Source organism: Dama dama, chromosome 15 (assembly GCF_033118175.1).
Source record: "Dama dama isolate Ldn47 chromosome 15, ASM3311817v1, whole genome shotgun sequence".
Lineage (NCBI taxonomy): Eukaryota > Metazoa > Chordata > Mammalia > Artiodactyla > Cervidae > Dama > Dama dama.
The window spans coordinates 66,473,781-66,501,544 of NC_083695.1; the positions used below are offsets into that span (position 1 = coordinate 66,473,781).

The 27,764-nt window shown below is 37.1% G+C and overlaps 1 protein-coding gene across 3 annotated transcripts in view; it reads right to left on the minus strand.

Moving 5' to 3' along the window:
* Positions 1–27,764, minus strand: part of HPSE2 (heparanase 2 (inactive)) — a 676,642-nt gene that overhangs the window by 236,523 nt on the left and 412,355 nt on the right. For all 3 annotated transcript variants that reach the window (XR_009696126.1, XM_061162357.1, XM_061162356.1), the window contains exons 4-5: positions 20,257–20,430; positions 9,433–9,604 (exon numbers count right to left, since the gene is read on the minus strand). Coding sequence is in view for 2 of the 3 variants with exons in the window: in XM_061162357.1 (XP_061018340.1) it covers positions 9,433–9,604; positions 20,257–20,430 (346 nt within the window). In the remaining variant the exon portion in view is untranslated. The remainder of the gene's footprint in view (positions 1–9,432; positions 9,605–20,256; positions 20,431–27,764) is intronic.

Sequence of the window (27,764 nt, forward strand, 5' to 3'; positions counted from 1 at the left end):
TAGACAGTAAAGAATCTACCTGCAATGCAGGAGACCTGGGTTCTATCCCTGCAGTGAACCAGGGTCAGAAAGATTCCCCAGAGAAGGATATGGCTACCCACTCCAGTATTCTTGCCTGGAAAATTTCATGGACAGAGGAGCCTGGAGGGCTGCAACCCATGGAGTTGCAAAGACTCCATGACTGTGTGACTGTCACTATTTTTACTGTCTTCCTAAGCTCTAAGAGAGTAAGAGTTACTTTGGCTTTATTCATCAACATAAACCCAACATTTAAGCCAGGATCAAACACAAAATAGGCGTTCAATAAATGTTTATTGAGAGATAATTTAGTACTAATCTCACTATAACTTAAAAGTCCCCAAAGAAGGCCTTAGTGAACATATTTTCAATGAATAACTGCTTTTCTTGACATTGCCACATCACCAAAAATAGATCCGGTCCTCATTCTATAGTAGATCCCCAATAAACTCCAAACAAGTTGAAAGAGCCTAACCTTGAAAATTAAAACATTTCTAAAAGGCTAGATAAAATTGAAAGCTTTATCCTAATTGTATAAGGAAAGAGACAGAGAAGACAATCAGTAAGAAAATAGACAAGAACTACTATCATAAAATGTAACTTCTGAAACAATAAAAACATATTTCAAAGTAATAAGAAAAGCAATACATTAAGATAAAATTGTCATTACACACATGATGCATAAAAGTTTGAAAAAGAAAAGCAGAAAAAAATGATAAAACCCTAAAGAACACTACTTCATGCCTTTAGATACAAATCAATAACTGGGAAGAGCCACTTCCTGAATGAGGAAATGAAAATAATAAAATGTGCATTTTATTAAGTACTTCCCATATTCCAGGCAACATGGTAGTCCCTGAAGACACAAACATAAAGATTCTATCTCTGCTTTTTCATATCTTAACTGGGGGAAATAGTCCTGTATAGTCCAGTAAATACCTAAGTAGTTTTATACTTCTTTAAACTTAAAAATTAGTTTGGTTCTAAAAAACTAAAGCTGTTCCTACATTCTGAAGGCTGCAGAATCAATAAAACATAGACTGAATCCTGATCTTACTCTACAGTCTGTTGGGGGAGGCAAATATGTAAGTAAAAAAGTTATCATCAATTTGGTAAGTACTATAGCAGAAAAGTAAAGTACCATATAAGGACAGAAGGGGGTGATGAGAAATTCTGCCTCAAGTTGTCAGAGAAGATCTATTGGAAAGAAGAAAAATGAGGGAAGAGAGTAGTATTCCAAAGAAAATGATACAAAATAAAAAGGTGCAAAGGTAAAAAAGTATGGCACCTTCTAAGATGGACATATAATTTTGATGTACTGAGGGCAGGTTGTTCAAGGGTATGGAGCTGATGACTAGCTGCAAAGAAGGCAGGTACTGGACCCTAAAGTCCAGGGGTGCATGTGAAAGGGTTTGAATTTCAAGCAAGAGTGACTTGACCACATGTTGCATTTTTTAAATCTAAGTATGGAGAAATCTGTTAAAGAAGAAAAATGATAAGTTTAAAATAAAAATGAAAAGAAGATGGGATATGAGTGATACTAACAAGTCAGAAATAACAAAACTTAGTAACTAACTAATGATACTTGCTCCTTGGAAGGAAAGCTATGACAAACCTGCACAGCATACTAAAAAAGCAAAGATATCACTTTGCTGACAAAGGTACCTATAGTCAAAGCTATGGTTTTTCCAGTAGTCATGTACAGATATGAGAGTTGGACCATAAAAAAGGTTGAGAGCTGAAGAATTGATGCTTTCAAATTGTGGTGCTGAAGACTCTTGACAGTCCCTTAGACAGCAAGGATATCAAACTAGTCAATACGAAAGGAAATCAACCCTGAATATTCATCGGACTGTTGCTAAAGCTGAAGCTCCAATACTTTGGCCACCTGATGCAAAGAGTGGGCTCATTGGAAAAGACACTGATATGGGAAAGATTGAAAGCAAAAGGAGAAGGGGGGGGCAGAGAATGAGATGGTTAGATAGCATCATCAACTCAATGGACATGAATCTGAGCAAACTCTAGGAGATAATGGAGCACAGAGGAGCCTGGCATGCTGTAATCCATGGGGTCGCAAAAAGTCAGACATGACTTAGTGACTGGACAACAACAACAAATGGAGTCTGTGAACAAAGGAGAGGAATGAATCTAAAATGACCACCTAGTCTGTGCCTCAGGCAAAATGGTTATTGTGTCCTTAGGCAAATGTGGGATAAGGGGAAAGGAACCGATATTAAGTTTTGGAAAATGTTTGGTTCTTTTCACAGTTAACAGGATTCAAATTTAAACAGCCATGACATATAATCTTGCATTAATTAAAATATAGTACATTAATAAAAATAATACTCATTGCTATGGGGTATTGCGGGAAAAGATACATTAATATATTACTGCCCTGAAACCTGGTGAAACTGTTCTGAAAAGAAATCTGGCAACAAATATAAGAACCATAAAAATTATCATATACTCTGACCCAGAAACTCAGCTTTTGGAATACAGCCCAAGGATGTAATTCAAAAGAAATAAAAAAAAAAACTATTTGTATAAAGATGTTTACAACTGTAGTATATATTCCAGACAAAAACTGGAAACAGCCCAAATGCCCAACAGTAAGGGGTTGCTTAGGCAGACTTAGTACATCAATGCACTGGAATATTTTATTGGTATTAAGAATGACAAATATGAGAACTATGTAGAAATAAGGAAAGGGCAATATAAAACTATGAGCAAAAAATGCAGAATTTAAAATGATGCATATACAATGATCACAACTATGTAAAATTTTATCTGTATAACCAGGAGGACTGGAAAAACTACAGAGCTGGTAATTTAGAGTGCTGACATTTTTGTTATTGTTAGTTGAGTCACTGGGAATATTTATGCATTTAAAGTTGTATTGCACTGTGTATTTAGTGCATATACATTATGTTCCATTTTTTCAGGAACATAAGAAAAAAAATGTTCATCAGTACCTTTCCTTCTTGCCTTCTGTAATTTCTCCTAGCTTCTTGCATCCTATTAGTCTTTAGATGTAGGAAACTAGGCCTTACCACTTGTCACCATACCACCTGGTCACATGCTCATTTCTTTCAACTGTCTGTTACAATTGTGTCCAAGTTCTTATTCACAACAAGCTAACATCTATATGCTCACAGTTACACTATGTACACAAACTAGGATGCCTTAACTATACCTTATATACTGTGTAGAAGTGTCTCGTCAGTATGATTTTTTAATCTTTGACATAGAGAAATATTTGTTTCTTACCTTCTACTACCCCGGTGTAACTATCTCCCTTAAATGGGCCTTTATTAAATGTAAAGGCCAATTCCTCTGGATTCTATTTCTTCTAGCCTTATAAGACTTCTTATTTGGTTATATCCTTTATCTCTTATACCATCTAGCTCTTCTCTCCTATACAAGTCTCAACATACAAACCTGTTCTGCTATCTCCCACATTAAATTAAATGGAAAATGCCATTATCTTCCTTGACCCCAAATCTCCCTTCATTTTCCTACTCTCTTTCACAGTACAAATTTTCCTAAGAGCTGTCCACATTATTGTTTCCAATTTCTAACCTCTCATTTACTCTACAAACTATTGTGATCTGACTTCAGATCCACCACTCCACTGAATTATATTTTTCAAGGCCACCAACAACCTGCATGCTCCCATGTTCAATGGCACTTTTCTGTCTTCCTATTACTTGTCTTCTTGGCCTTCTAGCAGCATCCCCTCTGTTTTCTTGGTCCCTACATCTCAATCTTTCCCTTTCCTCTTACATATGAGGCCATCCCTCTTTTCTCACATCTCTGAATATGATAGTTCCTTTGAGCTCTCTCCTAAGCCTTTGACTCTTTTCTTTCTATATTCTAACTAATCTCCTCTATTCCCATTGTTGTTGTTGTTTTTCAGTCGCTAAGTCATGTATGACACTTTGAGGTCTGGTATTCCCATCTCTTTAACATTTTCCACAGTTTGTTGCAATCCACACAGTCAAAGCCTTTAGCATAGTCAATGAAGCAGAATTAGATGCTTTTTGGAATTCCCTTGCTTTCTCTATGATTCAACGAATGTTGGTAGTTTGATCTCTGGTTCATCTGCCTTTTCTAAAACCAGCTTGTACATCTGGGAGTCCTCGGATAAGTACTGCTGAAGCCTAGCTTGAAGGATTTTGAGCATTACCTTACTAGCATGTAAAATGAGTGCAATTGTAAGGTAGGTTGAATGTTCTCTGGCATTGCCTTTCTTAGGGACTGGAATGAAAACTGACCTTTCCAGTCCTGTGCCCACTGCTGAGTTTTCCAAATTTGCTGACATATTGCGTGCAGCATGTTAACAGCATCATCTTTTAGGATTTTAAATAATTCAGCTGGAATTCTATCTCCTCCACTAGCTTTGTTTGAAGTAATACTTCTTCAGGCCCACTTGACTTCACACTCTAGGATGTTGGCTCTAGCTGAGTGACCACATCATCATGGTTATCTGGGTCATTAAGATTTTTTTGTATGGTTCTTCTGTGTATTCTTGCCACCTCTTCTTAATCTCTTCTGCTTCTGTTAGGTCCTTACCGTTTCTGTCCTTTATCATGCCCATCCTTGCATGAAATGTTCCCTTGGTATCTCCAAGTTTCTTGAAAAGGTCTCTAGCCTTTCCCATTCTATTGTTTTCCTCTATTTCTTTGAATTGTTCACTTAAGAAGGCCTTCTTATCTCTCCTTGCTATTCTCTGGAACTCTGCATTCAGTTGGGAATATCCTTCCCTTTCTCTCTGCCTTTCACTTTTCTTCTTGCCTCAGCAATTTGTAAAGCCTCCTCAGACAAACACTTTGCCTTTGTGCATTTCTTTTTCTTTGAGATGGTTTTGGTCACTGCCTCCTGTTCAATGCTAAGAATCTCTTTCCATAATTCTTCAGGCACTCTGTCTACCAGATCTAATTCCTTGAATCTATTCATCACCTCTACCATATAATCATAAGTGATTTGATTTCGGTCATACCTGAATGGCCTAGTGGTCTTCCCTACTTTCTAAAATTTAAGTCTGAATTCTGCAAAAAAGAGCTCATGATCTGAGCCATAGTCAGCTCTAGGTCTTGTTTTTGCTGACTGTATAGAGCTTCTCCAATTTCAGCTGCAAAGAATATAATTAATCTGATTTCAGCATTGACCATTTCCATGATGTCCATGTATAGAGTCATCTCTTGTGTTGTCGGAAGAGACTGTTTGCTATGACCAGTGTGTTCTCTTGACAAAACTCTATTAGTCTTTGCATTGCTTTATTTTGAGCTCCAAGGCCAAACTTGCCTGTTTCTCCAGGTATCTCTTGACCTCCTACTTTTGCATTCCAATCCCCTATGATGAAAAGGACATCATTTGTGTGTGTGTGTGTGTGTGTGTGTGTGTGTGTGTGTTCTAGATGGTCTCATTGGTCTTCATAGAACTTAGGGTCAACTTAAACTTTTTCGGCATTAGTGGTTGGGCCATAGACTTGGATTATTGTGATGTTGAATGGTTTGCCTTGGAAATGAACTGAGATCATTCTGTCATTTTAGAGACTGCACCCAAGTACTCCAGGCTCTTTTGTTGATTATGAGGGCTACTTCATTTTTTCTAAGGGATTCTTGCACAGTAGTAGATACAATGGTCATCTGAGTGAAATTCGCCCACTCCTGTCCATCTTAGTTCACTGATTTCTAAGATGTTGATGTTTACTCTTCCATCTCCTGCTTGACCACATCCAGTTTAACTTGGTTCATGGACCTAGCATTCCAGGTTTCAAAGCAATATTATTCTTTACAGCATCAGACTTTACTTTCAATGCCAGGCACATCCATAACTGAGCGTCATTTCTCCTTTGACACAGCCACTTCACTCTTTCTGAAGCTATTTGTAACTACCTTCTACTTTTCACTGGTAGCACACTGGACACCTTCTGACCTGGGGGACTCGTCTTCCAATTTCATATCTTTTTGCCTTTTTATACTGTTCATGGTGTTCCCATAGCAAGAATACTAGAGTGGTTTGCGATTCCCTCCCCCAGTGGACCATATTTTGACAGAATTCTTCACTATGACCCATCTGTCTTGGGTGGCCCTACAGGGCACAGCTCATAGCTTCATTGAATTACACAAGAGTCCCTTCACCACAACAAGGCTGTGATCCATGAAGGAGCACATCACCATACACTTATCCAACATATCAAGTCCTGTGGCTTCTACTGCCAATGATACATTCCATTTCCACAACCCATTTCAGGTTCCTATCATTATGTGTACCACTATAACAGCTTTTCTCACTGATTTCCCTGCCTCCTCTACAATCTATTTTTCATAGAGGAGACATAGAATACTTTCTGTATAATAAATAAAATCTTCTCACTCCCCAGGTTAGAAATATTCAGTATCTTTCTCACTGTGCTTAGAAGAAATTCTAAGCCCTTCATTATGCCTGTAAGTCTCTATATAATATAACTCTTTTTTGTTTAGTTTTTTTAGTTTATTTATTTTTTATTGAAGGATAATTGCCTTATAGAATTTTGCTCTTTTCTGTCAAACCTCAGTATGAATCAGCCATAGATATACATAATTACTTCTCTAAATATACCTTTCTGTTGCCAATCTGGCCCCTTTTTCATCCTTAGGAACTTTGCACGTGCTTTTCATTTTTTCAAGAACACTGACACTGTTCATTTCTCATTTTGTCTAGTTAACCCTCATTCAAGTTCAAATTACACTTTAATGAATTTTTAAAAATTGAAGTATAGTTGGTTTACAATATTATATTATTTCTGGTGTATGACATACTGATTCAATATTTTTATAGATTATATTCCATTTAAAGTTACTGTAAAACATTGACTATATTTCTCATGCTGTACCATACATACTTGTTAGCTTATTTATTTTATACATAAGCTTGTGTTTGTACCTCCTAATCTCCTACCCTTGTCTTGTCCCTTCCCCTTCCCTTCTCTCCACTGGTAACCACTGGTTTGTTCTCTATATCTGCTACTGTTTCTGCTTTTTTATATTTATTAATTTGCTTAGTTTTTAGTTTCCACATATAAGTAATAACACAAAGTATTTATCTTTCTCTGTTTGGTTTTTTCACTAAGCATAGTACCCTTCAGGTCTATTCATGTTGTTGAAATAGCAAAATTTATTCCTTTTTATGGATGAGTAATATTCCATTCCAAATCTTTATCCATTCATTAGGTTGCTTCCATATCTTGGCTATTGTAAATAATGTTGCTATGAATATTGGGGTACATATATCTTTTTGAATTAGTGTTTTCATTTTCTTTGGATATATACCCATAAGTGGGATTGCTGGAGCATATGGTAGTTCTATTTTTAGTTTTTAGAGGAACCTCCATACTGTTTTCCAAAGAGGCTGAACCAATTTACATTCCCACCAACAGTCTACTAGGGTTTCCTTTACGCTATATCCTCACCAACATTTGTTATTTGTGGTCTTTTTGATCATAGCCATTCTGACAGGTGTGAGGTGCTATCTCATTGTGGTTTTGATTTGCATTTCTCTGATGATTAGCAACTTTAAGCATCTTTTCATGTGGTTGTTCCTCTTACATATTAATCCTTTAGGGAACACTTCCAACCACCTAACTTGGTCAAATCTCAGCATTTACAGTCATTCATAGAACTTTGTTCCTCTCCTTGTTATTGTTTCAGTCTTAAGATAAGTTGATTATTGCCTATGTCTCCCTTACCATAGTACATACTCCGTGAGGGTAGAGAAAGTATTTGTTTTTGTTTATTATAACACTCCTGTTTTCAAACACAGTACCTGGAACATAGCAATTACTCAAGAAGTATTTGCAGAATGAATGAATTACTGATAAAGGTCATGCTACTGAGAAGACACTATCTCTGAGATAGTGTCTACTGAGAAGACTGAGAAGACTACTGAGAAGACACACCATGAAACTATATTAATCAAATCATTAAAGAAAAGGTATAATCTAAAAGAATAACTATGTGGACTTAGTTATTGGCTTTGCTTATATATTACAAACTATGAAAATGTTCTAAATATGTGATTCTTATCCCCTAATTACAACATGTAAAATAAGGCCAACCTCTCCATCACCATCCCACATACATAGGATATTTTAAAAGTTCAGCAAAAGTATGCAAAAGGAAGCCCAGAGTTGTACTTTTAGGTAGGAGTAAAGGTGACAAAAATTGTTCTGCAAGAAAAAAAGGGAACTTTCTACTGAGAAAGAAGGAGAGCGGGGTAAAAAAAGAAGGGTGAAGGAAGGACAGGAGTTAATTAAAGGCTTGGGGATTCTTTGTAAAAAGGAAAATGCCTAAAATTAAATTTCAGGCTGTTAATGTTACAGTGTAAATCCTTCCACGTTCCCAAGCCTTCAATAATGTCTGCTATGCTAATTAGCTTAGACCAAGACTCAGCTACCACAAAAGGAAAGAGAGAGAGCCATAAGAGCCATCAAGCCACAAGGACCATTAAGGAGGTTAGCCATAGGTTTCTTTCTACTGGAATATATCTGTTTATACTTGTATAGCATTATCTATCCTAACTTGGGCTGTACAATTCACGGGAAAACATCTTACTTGTTTTTGAATTTATAGGAATATGACAGGATACCACATAAAACGTATGCCAGATGAACTCCTGCCTCTCCCAACTTCCTTGTTCCCACCCTTCCAGCTATAGTCACATCACCACTTTGGGTCTTGGATTCAACATCTAACTTCAGTCTTCCTCATGCTATTCCCTCTGACATTCCCTCCAACCCTGCATAATTAGACTCAACATGCTTGAATATTCCACTTATTTTATCTGGGCCTGGCTCACCAGCAGCACTGAGGAAGACAGCATTTAACATAGTGACCATCCACAACTAATGCTTAACAAATGATTGTTTGATCCAGTCAAAATTAAATAAATCACATGATAGTAATTCTCTAGAATACCTAACAAACTTGTTAAGCTATGCTTTAATGTACAGATGTTTGTAGTGTTTCTCAACTTTTTAACCTAGTTCCACTGTCCAGGATTTTGTCAAGTTTGCTTTCTATAAGAGGTCCCAAGAGTACAGTAGATAATATTTGGCCTTTTAAAAAATATTAAGTGATAGTATGCAATGCTATAATATTAAATTTGCTTTTTAAAACAACACATCCTTTCCAACCTGTTTTGGAGTTTGTGATATTCCTCCCAATCCCACCCACTTCTGCTGACTGTGGAAGGCCTAGAGACATAAGTTCTTGCACTGTTTGTAGAGAATCCTTGGTTTATGGTGGGAGTTGTCACTTTGAAAGAGTCTCTCTGTCCTTCTTAAGACCAGAAATAACCAGGAAAAGTACAAATACATTAAGTCATTACATGTAATGAACAATGTTTTAAAAACTGCTAAATAATCTGACCTACCCATCTAGAAGGGCGATGACGTTTTTCCTGGGCCGCCCAATATTAGGGCCATACAAGCTGGCTCTGGAGTAAATCCGGATGGGTTGCAACAGGCTCTTCAGCTGGATGTAATCCTTTCCCAACTGGCTGCCATTTACTGCCCGGCCATGCATGGTCCGATAGTTATTTGGTTCTAGATTAAAAGCAGACATGCAAGTCAGAGTTGGGAAGAGTGAGGTTCTGCCAACCTTTTCCTAGCCACAGATCTCTCTCCCTTTTTTCTTAACAATGTAAACAAAATAACCAAAGGAGGGTATAAGCTAGCTTAACTTGAGAAACTATCCCAACAAAAAAGTCAAGTGCCATTTTATCCTTCTATTTATTTTCAAACTAATCTTCACAAAAGTTCATCTAATCCACAACAGAGAGACCATACTGATTTTCAAATGATAGTTTATAATAAATGGCATATTGAGTTGAACAGTATCCCCCCAAATTAATGCCAATCCAAAACTTTAGAATGTTATATTTGGAAAGAGGGTCTTTGAAGAAGTAATTACTCAAGATGAGGTCATATGGGATTAGGATGTGCCCTAAATCCAAAGACTGATGTCTTTATAGAGAAAGGAGAGGAAGATTCAGGTACACAAACACACAGGGAGGAAGCCCATGTGCCAGTGGAGGCAAGAATTGAAGGGATACTGCTATTCCAAGGCTTGCTGGTAGCTATTAGAAGTTAGAGAGAGGCAATGAATAGATTCTCTCTTAAAGTCTCCAGAAGGAATTAACCCTGGCAATGCTTTGATCTCAGACTTCCTAACCTGTGATAGAACAATTATCTCTTGTTTTACACCACTAAGCTTGTCATGACAGGCCTAGAAAACTAATACAAATGGTAAGAAGGGAAAGCTTCATAAAGATGAACTTTGTGTCAAAAATATAGAAAAATTTTAATGTTCAATTATAGCAAAGTGGCTGAGTGAAATAACTTAGAGTGAAATCCTCTCACCCAGTTCCTATTAACTTGGTAGTCCTAAAAAGACAAGGAAAGTCCTAAAATCCAGCAGTTCCACTGATGGAAGAGCTAACTGGATTTGCAATGAAGGACATATCCCAGAGAAGGCCAACATTTTCGTTAACTTGAGGTTTTGACACTGGTAGGGGCAAGAAATAGATCAGCAGACTCACAAGAAATGTAACAGGGAGATTTGGGGAGCAAGGAAATAACTGAGGATTTTGGTAAGCCCACAAATACCCCTCATAGTCTGGAAAGTTGTTCTCAGGAGGGACTGGAGAGGGCACTAGCTATCCACACATTCCCGGATGAATGTGAAACATAATATACTCATAAAGGACACATGAAAAGGCATGTCAGAAATTAAAAGCCAGTCAGATTTTCAAAATGCCTATTTTGAATGTGTTCACAAACCTATACACAGATCTAATGGTAAAGATGAAAGCCTTAACAGCTCAAGGTAAGCATAACCTCTGATCATTCATCATCTCACCATTAAGCTATGCCGACTCAGAGGCAACTCCTGGGAAGCTGGCTTCTACAATTAAAAAATAATTGAAAAATTAAAAAGAAACAAATAGATATTAATAGCTACATGATGCAAGGGAGACAAACTCTATGGAACTAGTCCAGGAAGTGACTAAGCAAACAGAAAAGAAACAACAAAAAAATCTCTGGAAAGGAGAATTTGGAATCCAGAGTTGCTCCAACATATTAACTAAAATGTATAGTTTTCAACCACAAAAAATGACAACATGCAAAGAAATAGGAAAGTATGGCCAATAAGCAAGCAAAAAAGTAAAAGAAACTATCTCTTAGGGAACTCAGATGTAGGACTTAGCAGGCAAGGACTTCAAAACTGCTGTTATAAATATGCTTAAAGAACTAATGGAAGAATAAAAAATTAAGGGAAAGTATTATTTTACTGACTAATTAAATATAAATATAGAGATATTAAAAATAAATAAAGATAGAAATTACAAAAAATTATCAAATGGAAATCTTGGAACTGAAACAACTCTTCACATTTAGAACACAATGGAATTAGTAGCTGAATTTTTATCAGAAATAAGGCCAGAAGACAGAGAGATGATACATCCAAAATTCTGGGAAAAACATCAAACAACAATTCTGTATGCAGCAATCTATGCTTCAAAGCTGAAAGCAAAATGTAGATCTTCCCAGAAAAACAAAGGACAGAACTGGTTGTGAGAAAATCTGTCTTACAAGAAATAAGAAAGGATATCTTTTAGGTTGAAAGAAAATGACAGCAGATAGTGATTCAAAAGCACACAGAGAAATAAAGAACACCAGTGTATGTTAATGTATGTGTGCCCTGACCATAATAGAATTAGACTGGAATTCAACAATGGAAAGAAATTTGAGAATCTATAAATATTTGGAAATCAGAAAAATAATCCATGAGTCAAAGAGGAAATCACAAAAAGAATTAGAAAATATTTTAATGAAATTAAAATGAAATATAATATATAAAAATATATAGGATGACACCAAAGGCACAATCCATGAAAGCAATAATTAAGAAACTGGACTTCATTAAAATTAAAAACTTTTGCTCTGCAAAAGGCAGTGTTGAGAGAATAGAAGACAAGCTAAAGACTGGGAGAAAATACAAAAGACATATTAAATGGCTGTTACTCAAAATATAGAAAGAGCTTAAAACTTACTAAGAAAACAAAAAACCTGATTTAAAAATATGCTAAAGGTCTTAACAGATACTCACCAAAAAAGACATACAGATGACAAACAAGTATATGAAAAAAGATGTTCTACTTTACATGTTATCAGGGAAGTGCAAATTAAAAACAACAGTGTAGTTCCACTATATACCTATTAAGAATGGCCAAAATTTGTAACACTAATGCCACCAAATACTAGCTAAAATATGGAGGAATTGGAGGAACAGAACTCTCATTTATTGCTGATGGGAATGCAAAATGATATGGTTACTCTGGAAGTTTGGTGGTTTCTTACAAACAAAACACACTCTGAGCATATAATCTAGCAATCTTGTGCCTTGTTTTTACACAGAGGAGATGAAAACTTATGTCCTCACTTTGCCTGTACATGGATTTATGGCATCTGTATTCACAAGTGCCAAAACTTGGAGGCAAGCAAGATGTTCTTCAGTAGATGAATGGATAAATAAGCTGTAGTACAATCACACAATGGAGTATTATTCAGCACTAAAAAGAAATGAGCCATCAAGCCATGAAAAGATTCCATGGAGGAACCTTAAATGTATATCATTAAGTGAAAGAAAGTGTTAGTCGCTTAGTAGTATCCAATTCTTTGCACCTCCATGGACTGTAGCCCACTAGGCTCCTCCATCCTTGGGATTTTCCAGGCAAGAATTCTAGAATGGGTTACCTTTTCCTCCTCCAAGGGATCTTCTTGACTCAGAGATTGAACCTGGGTCTCCTGCATTGCAGGCAGACTCTTTACTATCTGAGCCACCAGGGAAGCTGGCATTAAGTGAAAGAAGCCAATCTTAAAAGGCTGTAATACTATATGATTCCAACTATATGATATTCTGGAAAAGGAAAAACTATACAGATTGTAAAAAGATCAGTGGTTGCCAGGGATTGGGGAGAGGTGGGAGGGATGAATAGGTGGAGCACAGAGGATTTTTAGGGCAGTAAATACTCCACATGATACTATAATGATGGATACTTGTCATTATACATCTCAAACACATACTATGTACTCATCAAAAGTGAAGTATAATGTAAACTATGAATTTTGGGCGATTATGACAGAGGATGAGATGGTTGGATGGCATCACTGACTCGATGGACATGGGTTTGAGTAAACTCTGGGAGTTAGTGATGGACAGGGAGGCCTGGCATGCTGCGATTCATGGGGTCGCAATGAGTCGGACACGACTGGGTGACTGAACTGACTGACTGACTGATGATGTATAACGTAGGTTCATCAATTGTAACAAATGTACCACTCTGGTGAGGGATATTAATAGTGGGGGAGGCTACGCAAGTGTGGGGGCAAGGAATATATGAGAAATCTCTGTACCTTCTCAGTTTTGCTGTGAACATAAAACCATTCTTTTAAAATGTTTTTTAAAAAGTTACTTTGAGCGTGAAGAGACACTAGGGATACACATGCAGAAGGAAGGCCACGTGAGGACACAGTGAGAAGGTGGCCATCTGTAAGCCAAGAAGACAGACCTCGGGGGGAAAAAAGCTCTGCTGACACATATATGTTAGACTTCTAACTTTTTTATTGGTTAGGGAAAAAATCAGTGCTTACAGCCTTACAGACTCCTATATTAGAAAATAAGAAAGATCTCAAGTCAATAATCTAAGTTTTTCTCTTTAAAAAAAAAAGAAAAAGAAGAGGGAAGTAAAATCAAAGCAAGAAGAAATAAAATAATAAAAATTAGAGTAGAAATCAATAATATAAAAAAGGAGAAAAATCCACTGAAGTAAAAGTTGGTTCTTTAAAAAGATCAACAAAATCGATACAACCTTTGGCTAGACTGACCAAAAAATAAAGAGAGAAGAAACAGATGACCAAAGTTAGGAATGAAAGAGGAAATACTATTAAGGACCTCACATTAATTAAAAGGCTAAGGGACTACTGACACTTGCTCCTTGGAAGGAAAGTTATGACAAACCAAGACAGCATATTAAAAAGCAGAGACAACACTTTGTCAACAAAAGCCTATATAGTCAAAGCTATGGTTTTTCCAGTAGTCATGTATGGATGTGAGAGTTCGACCATAAGAAGGCTGTGAAAAAAGAAGTGAAAGTGAAACTCGCTCAGTCATGTCTGACTCTTTGTGACCCCATGGACTACACAGTCAATGGAATTCTCTAGGCCAGAATCCTGGAGTGGGTAGCTGTAAGAATTGTAAGAAGCTGTAGGAATGTAAGGCCGAGTGCTGAAGAATTGATGCTTTTAAACTGTGGTGTCAGAGAAGACTCGAGGGTCTCTTGAACTGCAAGGAGATCAAACCAGTCAATTCTAAAGGAAATCAACCCTGAATATTCACTGGAAGAACAGATGCTGAAGCTGAAGCTCCAATACTTTGGCCACCTGATGTGAAGAGTTGATTCATTGGAAAAGACCCTGATGCTGGGATAGATTGAAGGCAAAAGGAGAAGGGGACAGCAGAGGATGAGAAGGTTAGATAGCATCACCGACTCAATGGACATGAATCTGAACACACTGAGAAGTAGTGAAGGACAGGGGAGCCTGGTGTGCTGCGTTCCACGGGGTCACTGGGAGTTGGACACAAGTCAGCAAACACCACCACCAAGAAATGAACAACTTTGTGCCAATAATTTATACAACCTAGACGAAATGAAAAAGGCATGAGGGTGGGAAAATGGGTGAGGATGATCAAAAGGTACAAACTTACTTTATAAAATAAATAAGTCAAGTGGATATAATATACATCCTGGTGATTATAGTTATGATATTGTATAATATATTTGAAACTTGCTAAGAGAATAGATCCTAAAAGTTCTTATCACAAGATAAAAGTATTTGTAAATATGTGAGGTGATGGATGTCAGCTGAACTTATCATGGTGATCATTTTATAATAAATACATATATCAAAAAAAGACAATGTAGTTCAAGAACAGACATACAGATCAGTGGCAGAGAACTGAGCCCAGAAATAAACCTATTTATGGTCAACTGATTTTTGACAAAAATGTCAAGAGAATTCAATAAGAAAAGGAAAATCTTTTAAACAGTGCTGGGACAATTTAATAGCCATATGCAAAAAGATGAATTTAGATTCTTATTTCACATCATACTCAAAATTTAACTCCTACTGGACCTTATTCCCAAAAGCAAAAGCAAAAACTACAAAGCTTTTAAAAGAAAAAATAGAAAAAACTCTTTGTGACCTTGGGTTAAAAAATCTTTGTGATCTTGGATTAGGCAAAGTTATAATATCAAAAGCACAACACATCAAAAAAAATATTGATAAGCTGAACTTTATCAAAATTCAGAACATCTGAACTTCAAAAGATGCCATAAAGAAAATGATAAAATAAGCTACAGATTGGGAGAAAATACTTGCAAATCATATGTTTGATAAAGATCGTGCATTCAGAATATATTTAAAACTTTTACAACTAAATGATATGGTGACCTAATTTAAAAGACAAAAGATTTGAGTAGACATTTCACCTAAGAAAATGTAAGAATGGTTGATAAGCATGTGAAAAGATGCTCAATATCACTTGTCATTAGAAAAGTGCTAATTAAAGTCATATTAATACACTACTTCAAACCCACTAAAATGGCTCTAATCAAAAAGATAGACAATAAAAAGTGTTTGCAAAGATGTAGAAAAACTATAATCCTCATGCATTACTAAGGAAAATGTAAAATGGTACAACCACTTTGGAAAGTGATGTGGTTAATTTGTTCAAAAATCAACATAAATTACCATACAAACTAGCAACTCCATTCCCCTCTGAGGTATCTTCCTACAAGAAATGAAAGTATATATCCACACATAGACTTGTAAATGAATATTTCAGCACCATTACTAATCATAATCAAAAAGTAGAAATAATCTAAATGCCTGTAATCTGGTGAATGGAAAAACAAAATGTGATATATATATACACACATACATACACACACATGTATATATGTATGAATATATGTGTATATTCATGCATTGGAATAGCATTCAGCAACTAAAAGGAATGAACTACTTTTACATGCTACAACATGGATACACCTCAAAAGCATGCTAAGTGAAAGAAGTCTACAGATGCAAAAGTCTACATACTGTACGATTCCAGTTACACAAAATGTCCACAAAAGACAAAAAGCAGATTAATGTCTCCTGGGACTGGGAATGGTTACAGAGACTGGTTAAAAACCAGCATGAGGGATCTTTTTGGAGTTATGGAAATGTTCTAAAATTGGACTGTGGAAATAGTTGTATAGGTCTATGAACTTATTGAGAGTATATGTGTAAATGGGAGTATATGGATAAAGAATAAAGAAGATAGTTGATGAAGGTGAGAAGCAGGCAGAGAGGGAGAGGAAAAAAGTAAGCAGGTAAAGTGGTGACTTGGAGTAGGAAATGGCAACCCACTCCAGTATCCTTGGCTGGAAAATTCCATGGAAAGAGGAGCCTGGCGGGCTATAGTTCAAGGGGTTGCAAACAGTCAGACACGACATACAAGGAAACATTTCATATCTACAAAACATAGTTGTTAAAAATCTTGTATCAGGGAAGTCATTCTTTCATAAACTTTGACATCCTAAGCTTTCTAAATTTTCACCTCTTGAAACAGTATATTTTTGTTTTCATGGTCTGTAGCCCACACTATTCACCAATTTTAAAGAAGAAAAAAGTAAGTCACTTGAAGTTTAGCTACTCTAGGAGAAACAACCAAAGAAATATCTACTTCAGTTTTTCCAATGCCAGATTTACTCTAAAGTACTTGTTAACAGGGTGTGGGTATATGGGAGGTTGAATGATAAGAGAACTGACCAGTTCTATTGTCCCTCCCTAAATGTGGATATAATAGTTAAACTATTACATCTGTCCCAAAAGATAAGGTTACAGAGAAGAAAATGGATAAAAGATTGGAGAGACAAATCCAGGCCAGGAAGATGACCAGATAATTTTTGAGTGGCAAGGGCCTGAATATACAACACAGAATAGTTGTGAACAGAATACACTAGATATCTCTAGAGATATGATGCTAGCATAAGAAAAGCTATCAGTAGTTTAAAGTGAATTAGAAAAAGCAACCAAATAAATCTTCAAACCCTAAAAGGTATGCTTAGTTGGGCAGACTACTTATTTGTCATACCAAAAAATAGAAATGCAACTTTCAAATAAAAGGAAGAGGTAAACAGACCAACTCCAGTCTTCTCGACTAGAAACTCAAAAATCTATATCTATCTTGATGAAAATTCTCACAAGAAACCTTACCAGATACTTTCTATCTTATTGAATTTTTAAATTCATAGCCTTGGTTATTTTTCTATCTATTCCTGTCTATATCTCCATTTTCTTATCTATGACCATGCCTTTTCTCCTCCTCAAAACTGATTCTTTGTTTTTGTTAATCCTTGAAGAGACACCAAAAAGATGATGATGAGAATCAAGTGTGGCTAAGGTGATTGAACATTTTAAAAATGCAATTAGCTCTATCTCCAAACTGTTCAGCATAATTTGGGGGAAGGATGGAAAGAGGCAGACTCTCAGTTATTTGGAACAGATAGATATATACAAAAAGATGCATATATTCTCCCCACCCACCTCCTGCCACTAAATCACTTCAGTTATATCAATTAAAGATTTACTTAGTTTAATAAGCTCCCAAATTCAGAGACACCAAAAACCCTGGAGGAATTACTCCCATCAGTCACTTATAAGTAAGTTTTAATTGCTTTGTGCTTATCTACAACCAGCTGAGATTCTTTTTATTTATTTTAATTGGAGGATAATTACTTTACAATACAGCTGAGATTCTTTTACAAACAAATTTTATTTAGAAATAATTTAGAAAGAAAACAAATAGTTTAGGCAGAGCATGTATTCTATAGCTCACCAGAGGCCCTACCACTCCTTACTGTCTTTCACTTACTCGTTTTAAACATTGTCCCTTATGACAGCTATAATGTCCTGTTTGGAGAATGCATTGTTTGAACCGTATTTTGTTGTGTTTGGAGAAAAGAGCTAAGCTCGGTAGAGTCTAATATAGGAGCAGGGTAAGGTTAGGTATGGTAGTCATGAGTAGACAACACGAAATACCAAAGAATGTCAAGATATTCTGACATGAAATAGAAGATAGGATGGGAAGAGATCAGTAAATGTCTTTTTCTACTGTGTAATAATTTTGCCTCATTCTAAGCTGACCACATCACACTTGCTTTTGTCCTAGAATGTATGATACCTAGACTGGTTGGGAAGATGAAAACTCTCAGGCTACCCTAGTTATGCTCCTTGTATCCAAATTAGCTTCAGTTCAGCTCAAGTCTCCATTCGGTGGCTGGCTAACTCTCCCCCAGTCTCCCCGACTTCAGCGAAGGGAGAGCTACATTCCAGTAAATGGTTACTGATAGGAAAAAAAGACACTTGTTCTTAAAAAATCCTCATCTCCTGCTTCCTTATGAGAATCTCAAATTCTAGAGTGCATAAAAACACACATGTGCATGTGCATGTGTACACACACACACACACAGTGCTCCAAACAAATATGAGTTAGCTATACATATATATATATATATATATATATATACACGAGGTCACAGACAAAAATGTTAATATCAATTTGTAACAGTAATTTTAAAAGAATTCTTGGTTTATTAGACTCAATTGTTTTGTTCTAAGATTTACCAAAATGTCTTTTAATTAGGGAATCAGAATATTTTCCAATTTAAATTATCCATAGTTTTAACTATAATACATATTAGCTGACTCAATAATATTAGACAGTCATGGAATTTACAGAATATCATATATATAACAAATCATACATTCATATCACTAGGAAAAATAGTGCGACTTAGGCAGTATTTCTCCCAAGTGTGTTCCATGGAACATTGTTCCATGAGATGATAATAGGTCTGTCTCTCTCTCTCTCTCTCTCACACACACACACTGCAATGATTAAACATGACTGCCTACATAATTTTCAGGGCCCCATGCAAAATGAAAATGTAGATCCTTTTATTTTAAAAAAAGATGACAATCAGTTCAGTTCAGTCGCTCAGTTGTGTCAAGATGATAATAGAAGAGCATTAAATCAAGCATGATAGCATTAAATCAAGCATGATTCTCTTCTCAGCATGGGATCCTATATGACTACACAGGATGCATGCCCCTGAAACCAACCAAAACCTATTTTTAAAATGATTTTTTAAAATGCTGGGCTGACAGGTGGGATGCATGAGACAAGTGCTCAGGCCTGGTGCACTGGGAAGACCCAGAGGAATCGGGTGGAGAGGGAGGTGGGAGGGGGGACCGGGATGGGGAACACATGTAACTCCATGGCTGATTCATGTCAATGTATGACAAAACCCACTGCAATGTTGTGAAGTAATTAGCCTCCAACTAATAAAAATAAATGAAAAAAAAAATAAATAAATGGATAACCAACAAGGAAAAAAATAAATAAATAAATAAAATGCTGGGCTGAAACTTTCCTGGTGGTCTAGTGGTTAAGACTCCGTGTTCCCAATGCAGGGAGCACCAGTTCAATCCCTGGTCAGGGGAATTAAGATTCTGCATGCTGCACAGCTTGATCAAAATAAATAAATTTAAAAAAGAGAGATGCTATCTTGAAGTAAAAAAAATTTTAAAGCTGGATTTAAAATGTTATACAGATTTCATTTCAGGAGGACTTCGCAGAGTCTTTTATATGCTAATGTGCATTGTGAACCTTCAAGACGTACATATACTGAAGATCAGTTCCGAATATACTTCACCAAACTCTTTTGAATTATTATAAGGTCATCTTACAGGACCAGTGTTCCACAGAGACACATTGTAAAATGCAGCTTAGGCTGTGCAGATAGGCTATATCTGATTTAACATCAATTTGTTAATTATAAGTCACACATGGCATATCCCCTATATTTGGAATAAGGCAACTAGAGATAACTATAGATGCAAATAGTGTGATTCACTAAATCTACTCTCCAACTGTTTGGTCTTTTTTGGAAAGTCAACTCAATGGTCAAACAACCCCAGTAGTTTTCTGGGATGTACTAGATATGGTCTGAGACTATATCCCGAGCCAATTTATTTTTTACCCTTTATCTTGTCAATTCAGAGGAAATAACATCCTTACTTACCATTACCCAGTTCCCAAGAAATGTTGTACTTTTTGCTGGCGCTGTACTTCAACAGACTCAGGGCACTAGAGCTGTTCCAGGAGTTATTGGGATTACGACGCAGTGCATTTAGAGCAAATATCAGATGGAGTCCAGAGCAATCAGCAAAGTTATAAAGTTTGTCTAGAGACCTGGCTGGGAAGAAGCAGAGAAAGGCTTGTAACTTGCAAATCAACATCCCAATAAAATGAAAATATTAACTACTAAAAAAAACATTTCTATGAGCTTCCTGCTAATAAGAATTATACAGAGGCTTCCAAAAGGGACTATTACCATTTGGTTCAGGGTTCACTTCCAGGTGATTTCTGAAAGCAGCATACACAACTCCAGATAAAGGTCACAAATTGGCAACCAAGTCTAGTACATAGGATATAGTATATTTTATTTGTTAAAAAAAAATTGAATTGCTAACATTTAGAAATGGAAAGATATCACAGACTAGCTAGATTTACAGTTCTCAAAAAATCTGAAAATCTGGCACTGTGGGATCTGTACTCTCTAATGAAATGAAATGAGAGGAACAGTGTCAGGAGACAAGGCCAGGGAAGATGACTGGTTGGGGAGTCTCAGAAAACAGCTCAGCCTAGAAACACTTCCAAAAAAAAATTCACTCAATTTCACAATTTTAATTTTTCTGAAAATGGAAATATTAATACCATAACCACTAATAGAAATATGTTCATTGTCAGGTTGACCCCAGATATCATGAAAGCTATTCACCTTAAGTTCCATACTCATCCCATTCCTTCACATCTATGGCCACCATTCTGGTTGTGGCCATTATTTCCACTTGCATGAATTATCACAAGAATGTACTTGCCTGTCTACTTCTAGATTCTTCCCACACTGCCAGATTCATCTTCTCCCAATTTCACAAGTTTCACTTACTCTTCAAAATCTTAGTGGATTTTCAAGACCTTTGTTTTCTTCAATTCAAGGCCTCTACAACTCAACCATAATGTTTCCCCAACTTCAGGCCCCTCTACTTTTGTCAAAAAGTTCTTTGTGGGTGTTATCCAGTTCTATTCATTATAGAATCCCTGCCCTACTGGCCTTTGTTCTGGTTATTCTCATTTGTCATGCCTTTTCCCCCTCTTTTAAACATATCCAGATTTTACTTGCCCTTTAATACACTGTTTCACAAAATATGGATGACACAATTTTCAGTGGTATACAGACTGAAAAAAAATTTAGATTAATAATTAATTACAGGGGTTCACATTATCCTTGTATATATTATCCAAGTCCCTAGGGCAGAGTTTCTCAAATGGGATTCTGTGCAACACCATGTGGGGTTCCATAAGATGTCATTAGGGAGTTCTGCAAAAGATGACACAGTGACCACGGTGCTCCATTAGCAGCTGCTATAGATTTTTTAGGGCTTCCCACGTGGCGCTAGTGGTAAAGAATCCACTTGCCAATGCAGGAGACATAAGAGATGCAGGTTCAATCCTGGGCATGGCAACACACTTCAGTATTCTTTCCTGGAGAATCCCATGGACTGAGGAGCCTGGTGGGCTGCAGTCCAGTGGGTCACAAAGAGTCAGATATGACTGAAGAAACTTAGCGTGGACACATAGGTTTTTTAGCCTTATAAAGCAGGACCATGATCATTTGGTTATATCCATTATCAGTTTTTGAAGTGGGTTTCAGGGCTTACTGCCATCTTTATCTCTGTGTATATGTATGATAATTCTTACAGACATAATTTGAGCAAACTCTGGGAGATAGTGGAAGACGGAGGAACCTGACATGTGCAGTCCATGGTGTTGCAGGGTAGAATACAACTTAGTGACTGAACAACAACAGCAACAACAATGTATGAGAAAGTATTTTTTAAGAAGCATCAAGAAAAAGGACAGAAATTTTCTCATTTTAGCTGAAAATAAAATCCATGGGAACTTATCTCACATTAAACCCAGAATCAAGTAAATAAGCAACAACAGCAAATGGCATAGGTGTCACATTAAAGAAATAAACATAATCATTCTTTAAAAAAATAAATTTAATCATTTATTTTTAGTTCCAAATGGCAATTAAAATTAAAGTGCATTTTTAGGCCTATTAAAATGATCATGAAACCAACACATGTGTATATCGATCTTGTAATTATCTACATAATCCTGACATTGCCACTCAGTAAGAAGATGGTTTCTTTCAAAGTCTCTTAGAAAATGTTGTCTTAGACTATAATTTTACTCATATTGCTTTGACATAGTTTTAGTAACTTTGTTATTCAATACTGTTAATTTATTTTCCTATTGAAAACAACATTAATGTAAGTTCATAAATGTTATTTAAGTAAACCTAACAAACTACCTTTAGAAATATTATATACCATTTTGACTTAAACCAGTTACTTAACAAAAACATACTATGTTTGCCTTAAAATTTTTTAAATTCATAAAAAGGAAAAAAGGGATTGATTTCAAGAAACAAAGTTAACTACTTGGTTTTTATTTTCCTCCTCTAAAAAGGCTGTATAAAAAATCATTTTCAGTTTTAAATAGGAAGGACAAAACTTAAGCTTGCAACTTACCATATATCACATACTATATCTCAATAGCATTTATATGACAGAAAGTTTTGATAATACTTTTAGTCTTACTTGGGTAAGGTACCAAAAAGTCAAGGAGGACATTTTAAAATGGAAAAACTGAAGTCTATTCTATATACACCATTGAAATATGCAAGGAGAGGGGACCAACAAAAGAATAGCCTAAAATGTCAGCCAAACTAAACATATTTTTCAGGAAAACACCACTCTGTTTAAAAGAGCACTAGCAGTTATTATTGGATTATAGTATCTACAACTAAATGATTACACTTTTCATCTAGGAGTTCCGTGATCCTTGAGAATATTTCAAATGTTTCTGATATAAAACGTTTTGAGAAGGCTGCCCTAGTGCTAAAGAATACATAGGAAAAAAAGTAATCCTAACACTAAAATAGTCATTGTTGACCTGAGAATTGACTTAAACATTCCTTCCACTTAGCAACATCCTCACTAATATCCTCACTAAAACTATCAATGATGCTTTTAATTTCTCCAATATACGGTAAACCCAGTATATTTCCAAAGCTGTAGGAAAGCCAAGTTGCAAATCTGAACAAAAGACACAGGATTTTGTGAGATCAATGAAAATAATGATTGATAAATGCTTAAGTTACATGCTAATCCACTAAAAAAAGATCCAGAAGAATTATATCAGTTAACTAAACAAGAGAAAACTTACAAGAGTGGTAACAGGGGGGAGGAGCCAAGATGGCAGAGGAGTAGGACGGGGAGACCACTTTCTCTCCTACAAATTCATCAAAAGAATAACTGAATGCAGAACAAACTTCACAAAACAACTTCTGATCGCTAGCTGAGGCCATCAGGCGCCCAGAAAAGCAGCCCATTGTCTTCGAAAGGAGGTAGGACAAAATATAAAGATAAAAAGTGAGACAAAAGAGCTGAGGACGGAGATCCGTCCCGGGAAGGGAGTCTTAGGCGGCATTGCTTGGGGTAGGGTCCGGGCCTGAGTGCCCTGAGGACAATCGGAGGGAGCTTCTGTGAGTTGCCAACTTGAACTGTGGGAGACCAAAAGAGAGAAAATTAACCGGCCCGAACACACTGCCGGCCGTTTGCAGAACAAAGGGACCGAGAAAGTCCAGAGAAGAGCTCGCAGGCTACGGACCAGCCCAGCCCCGCCGGAAGCAGGAGGCAGGGGGGAGGGGAAGGTCGCGGCGAGACACAGGGCGCAGGTACCCGACCGGCGCGGGCGGGGACTGGGGCTGGGGACGCGGAAGGCAGAAGGCGCGCGCACCCAACTGGCGCCAGCGGAAACTGAGACTGGGTCTGCGGAAGGGAGGGGGCGCGCCACACCTGGGGAGAGTGCGCCCATCAAGCCCCTCGCTGCCTGGACCGCTCTGACGGGGAAGGCACAGAGAGCAGGCGCAGCTTTTCATTCCGCGCTTTTGTGGAACACCCGAGGGCTGGAACCTCTCGCAGCGCGGGGGGCGCTCCATATAGATCAGCCGGGAGTCTGAGCAGCGCAGACGGAGAAAGCAGCGTCAGCCCCTCCCGGCAGCGCCAGCCCCGCCCCGCAGTGCCAGCCCCTCCCCGCAGAGCGACGGAACTAGCTACCTAAATAAGAGTCCACCTCCGCCCGCCTGTGTCAGGGCGGAAATGAGGCTCTGAAGAGACCGGCAAACAGAAGCCAAATAAACAAAGGGAACCGCTTCAGAAGGGACTGGTGCAACAGATTAAAATCCCCTTAGAAAACACGGACTACACCGGAAGGGGCCTGTAGATATCGAGCAGTGTAAGCTGGAACGAGGAGCTATCTGAAACTGAGCCAAACCCACACTGACCGCAACAGCTCCAGAGAAATTCCTAGATATATTTTTACTTTTTTTTTTCTTTTTTCTAAGTAAGGAAGAAAAAAAATAAAAAAAAATTTTTTTCTTTTTTTCTTTTTTCTTTTCTCTCTTTTATTTTCCTTTAAAATTCCCTATTACTCCCCCATTACTCCTTCACTTTCATTTTCATAGATTTTTATGATTTTTTTTAATTGGGAAAAATAAAATTTTTTTTTCTTTCTTTTTTTTTTCTTTTTCTTTTTTTTTCTTTCCTTTTTCTCTTCTTTTTTCTATTTTTCTTTTTCTCTTATTTCTTTTAAAGTCCTCTAGTACTCCTCTACTACTCCTTAATTTTCATTTTCAATACACTATAACCTTACAAAAAAAAAAAAAAAAAGGAAGAGAAGCCCTATTTTTAAACCGAAGATTATTCTCTCCCAATCTTGACTCTCTGTTTTCTACCTCAGGACACCTCTATTTCCTCCTTTCCCCTTCTCTTCCCAATCCAATTCTGTGAATCTTTGTAGGTGTCTGAGATACGGAGAACACTCTGGGAACAGACAGCTGCGTAGATCTGTCTCTCTCCTCTTGAGTCCCCCTTTTTCTCCTCCTGCTCATCTCCTTCTCCCTCCTCCCTTTTCTCCTCTTCATGTAACTCTGTGAACCTCTCTGGGTGTCCCTAAAGGGGGAGAATCTTTTCGCCATTAACCTAGAAGTTTTATTATCAGTGCTGTATAGTTGGAGAAGTCCTGAGACTACAGGAAGAATAAAACTGAAATCCAGAGGCAGGAAATTTAAGCCCAAAACCTAAGAACACCAGAAAACTCCTGACTACATGGAACTTTAAGTAATAAGTGACCGTCCAAAAGCCTCCATACCTACACTGAAACCAACCACCACCCAAGAGCCAATAAGTTTTAGAGCAAGATATACCACGCAAATTCTCCAGCAACGCAGGAACATAGCCCTGAACGTCAACATACAGGCTGCCCAAGGTCACACCTAACATATAGACCCATCTCAAAACTCATTACTGGGGACTCCATTGCTCTCCAAAGAGAAGAAATCAAGTTCCATGCACCAGAACACTGACGCAAGCTTCCCTAACCAGGAAACCTTGACAAGCCAATCATCTAACCCCACCCACTGGATAAATCCTCCACAATAAAAAGGAACCACAGACCTCCAGAATACAGAAAGCCCACTCCAGACACAGCAATCTAAACAAGATGAAAAGGCAAAGAAATACCCAACAGGTAAAGGAACATGAAAAATGCCCACCAAGTCAAACAAAAGAGGAGGAGATAGGGAATCTACCTGAAAAAGAATTTAGAATAATGATAATAAAAATGATCCAAAATCTTGAAAACAAAATGGAGTTACAGATAAATAGCCTGGAGACAAAGATTGAAAAGATTCAAGAAATGTTTAATAAAGACCTAGAAGAAATAAAAAAGAGTCAATTAAAAATGAACAATGCAATGAATGAGATCAAAAACACTTTGGAGGGAACCAAGAGTAGAATAATGGAGGCAGAAGATAGGATAAGTGAGGTAGAAGATAAAATAGTGGAAATAAATGAAGCAGAGAGGAAAAAAGAAAAAAGGATCAAAAGAAATGAGGACAACCTCAGGGACCTCTGGGACAATGTGAAACGCCCCAACATTCGAATCATAGGAGTTCCAGAAGAAGAAGACCAAAAGAAAGGCCATGAGAAAATACTCGAGGATAGCTGAAAACTTCCCTAAAGTGGGGAAGGAAATAGCCACCCAAGTCCAAGAAACCCAGAGAGTCCCAAACAGGATAAACCCAAGGCGAAACACCCCAAGACACATATTAATCAAATTAACAAAGATCAAACACAAAGAACAAATATTAAAGGCAGCAAGGGAGAAACAACAAATAACACACAAAGGGATTCCCATAAGGATAACAGCTGATCTCTCAATAGAAACCCTCCAGGCCAGAAGGGAATGGCAGGACGTTCTGAAAGTAATGAAAGAGAATAACCTACAACCTAGATTACTGTATCCAGCAAGGATCTCATTCAGATATGAAGGAGAATTCAAAAACTTTACAGATAAGCAAAAGCTGAGAGAATTCAGCACCACCAAACCAGCTCTTCAACAAATGCTAAAGGATCTTCTCTAGACAGGAAATGCAGAAAGGTTGTATAAACGTGAACCCAAAACAACAAAGTAAATGGCAACGGGACCACACCTATCAATAATTACCTTAAATGTAAATGGGCTGAATGCCCCAACCAAAAGACAAAGATTGGCTGAATGGATACAAAAACAAGACCCCTATATATGCTGTCTACAAGAGACCCACCTCAAAACAAGAGACACATACAGACTAAAAGTGAAGGGCTGGAAAAAAATATTTCATGCAAATGGAGACCAAAAGAAAGCAGGAGTCACAATACTCATATCAGATAAAATAGACTTTCAAATAAAGGCTGTGAAAAGAGACAAAGAAGGACACTACATAATGATCAAAGGATCAATCCAAGAAGAAGATATAACAATTATAAATATATATGCACCCAACATAGGAGCACCACAATATATACGGCAAACACTAACGAGTATGAAAGAGGAAATTAATAGTAACACAATAATAGTGGGAGACTTTAATACCCCACTCACAACTATGGATAGATCAGCTAAACAGAAAATTAACAAGGAAACACAAACCTTAAATGACACAATGGACCAGCTAGACCTAATTGATATCTATAGGACATTTCACTCCAAAACAATCAACTTCACCTTTTTCTCAAGTGCACACGGAACCTTCTCCAGAATAGATCACATCCTGGGCCATAAATCTAGTCTTGGAAAATTCAAAAAAATTGAAATTATTCCAGTCATCTTTTCTGACCACAGTGCAATAAGATTAGATCTCAATTACAGGGAAAAAATTGTTAAAACTTCAAACATATGGAGGCTAAATAACACGCTTCTGAATAACCAACAAATCATAGAAGAAATCAAAAAAGAAATCAAAATATGTATAGAAATGAATGAAAATGAAAACACAACAACCCAAAACCTATGGGACACTGTAAAAGCAGTGGTAAGGGGAAGGTTCATAGCATTACAGGCTTACATCAAGAAACA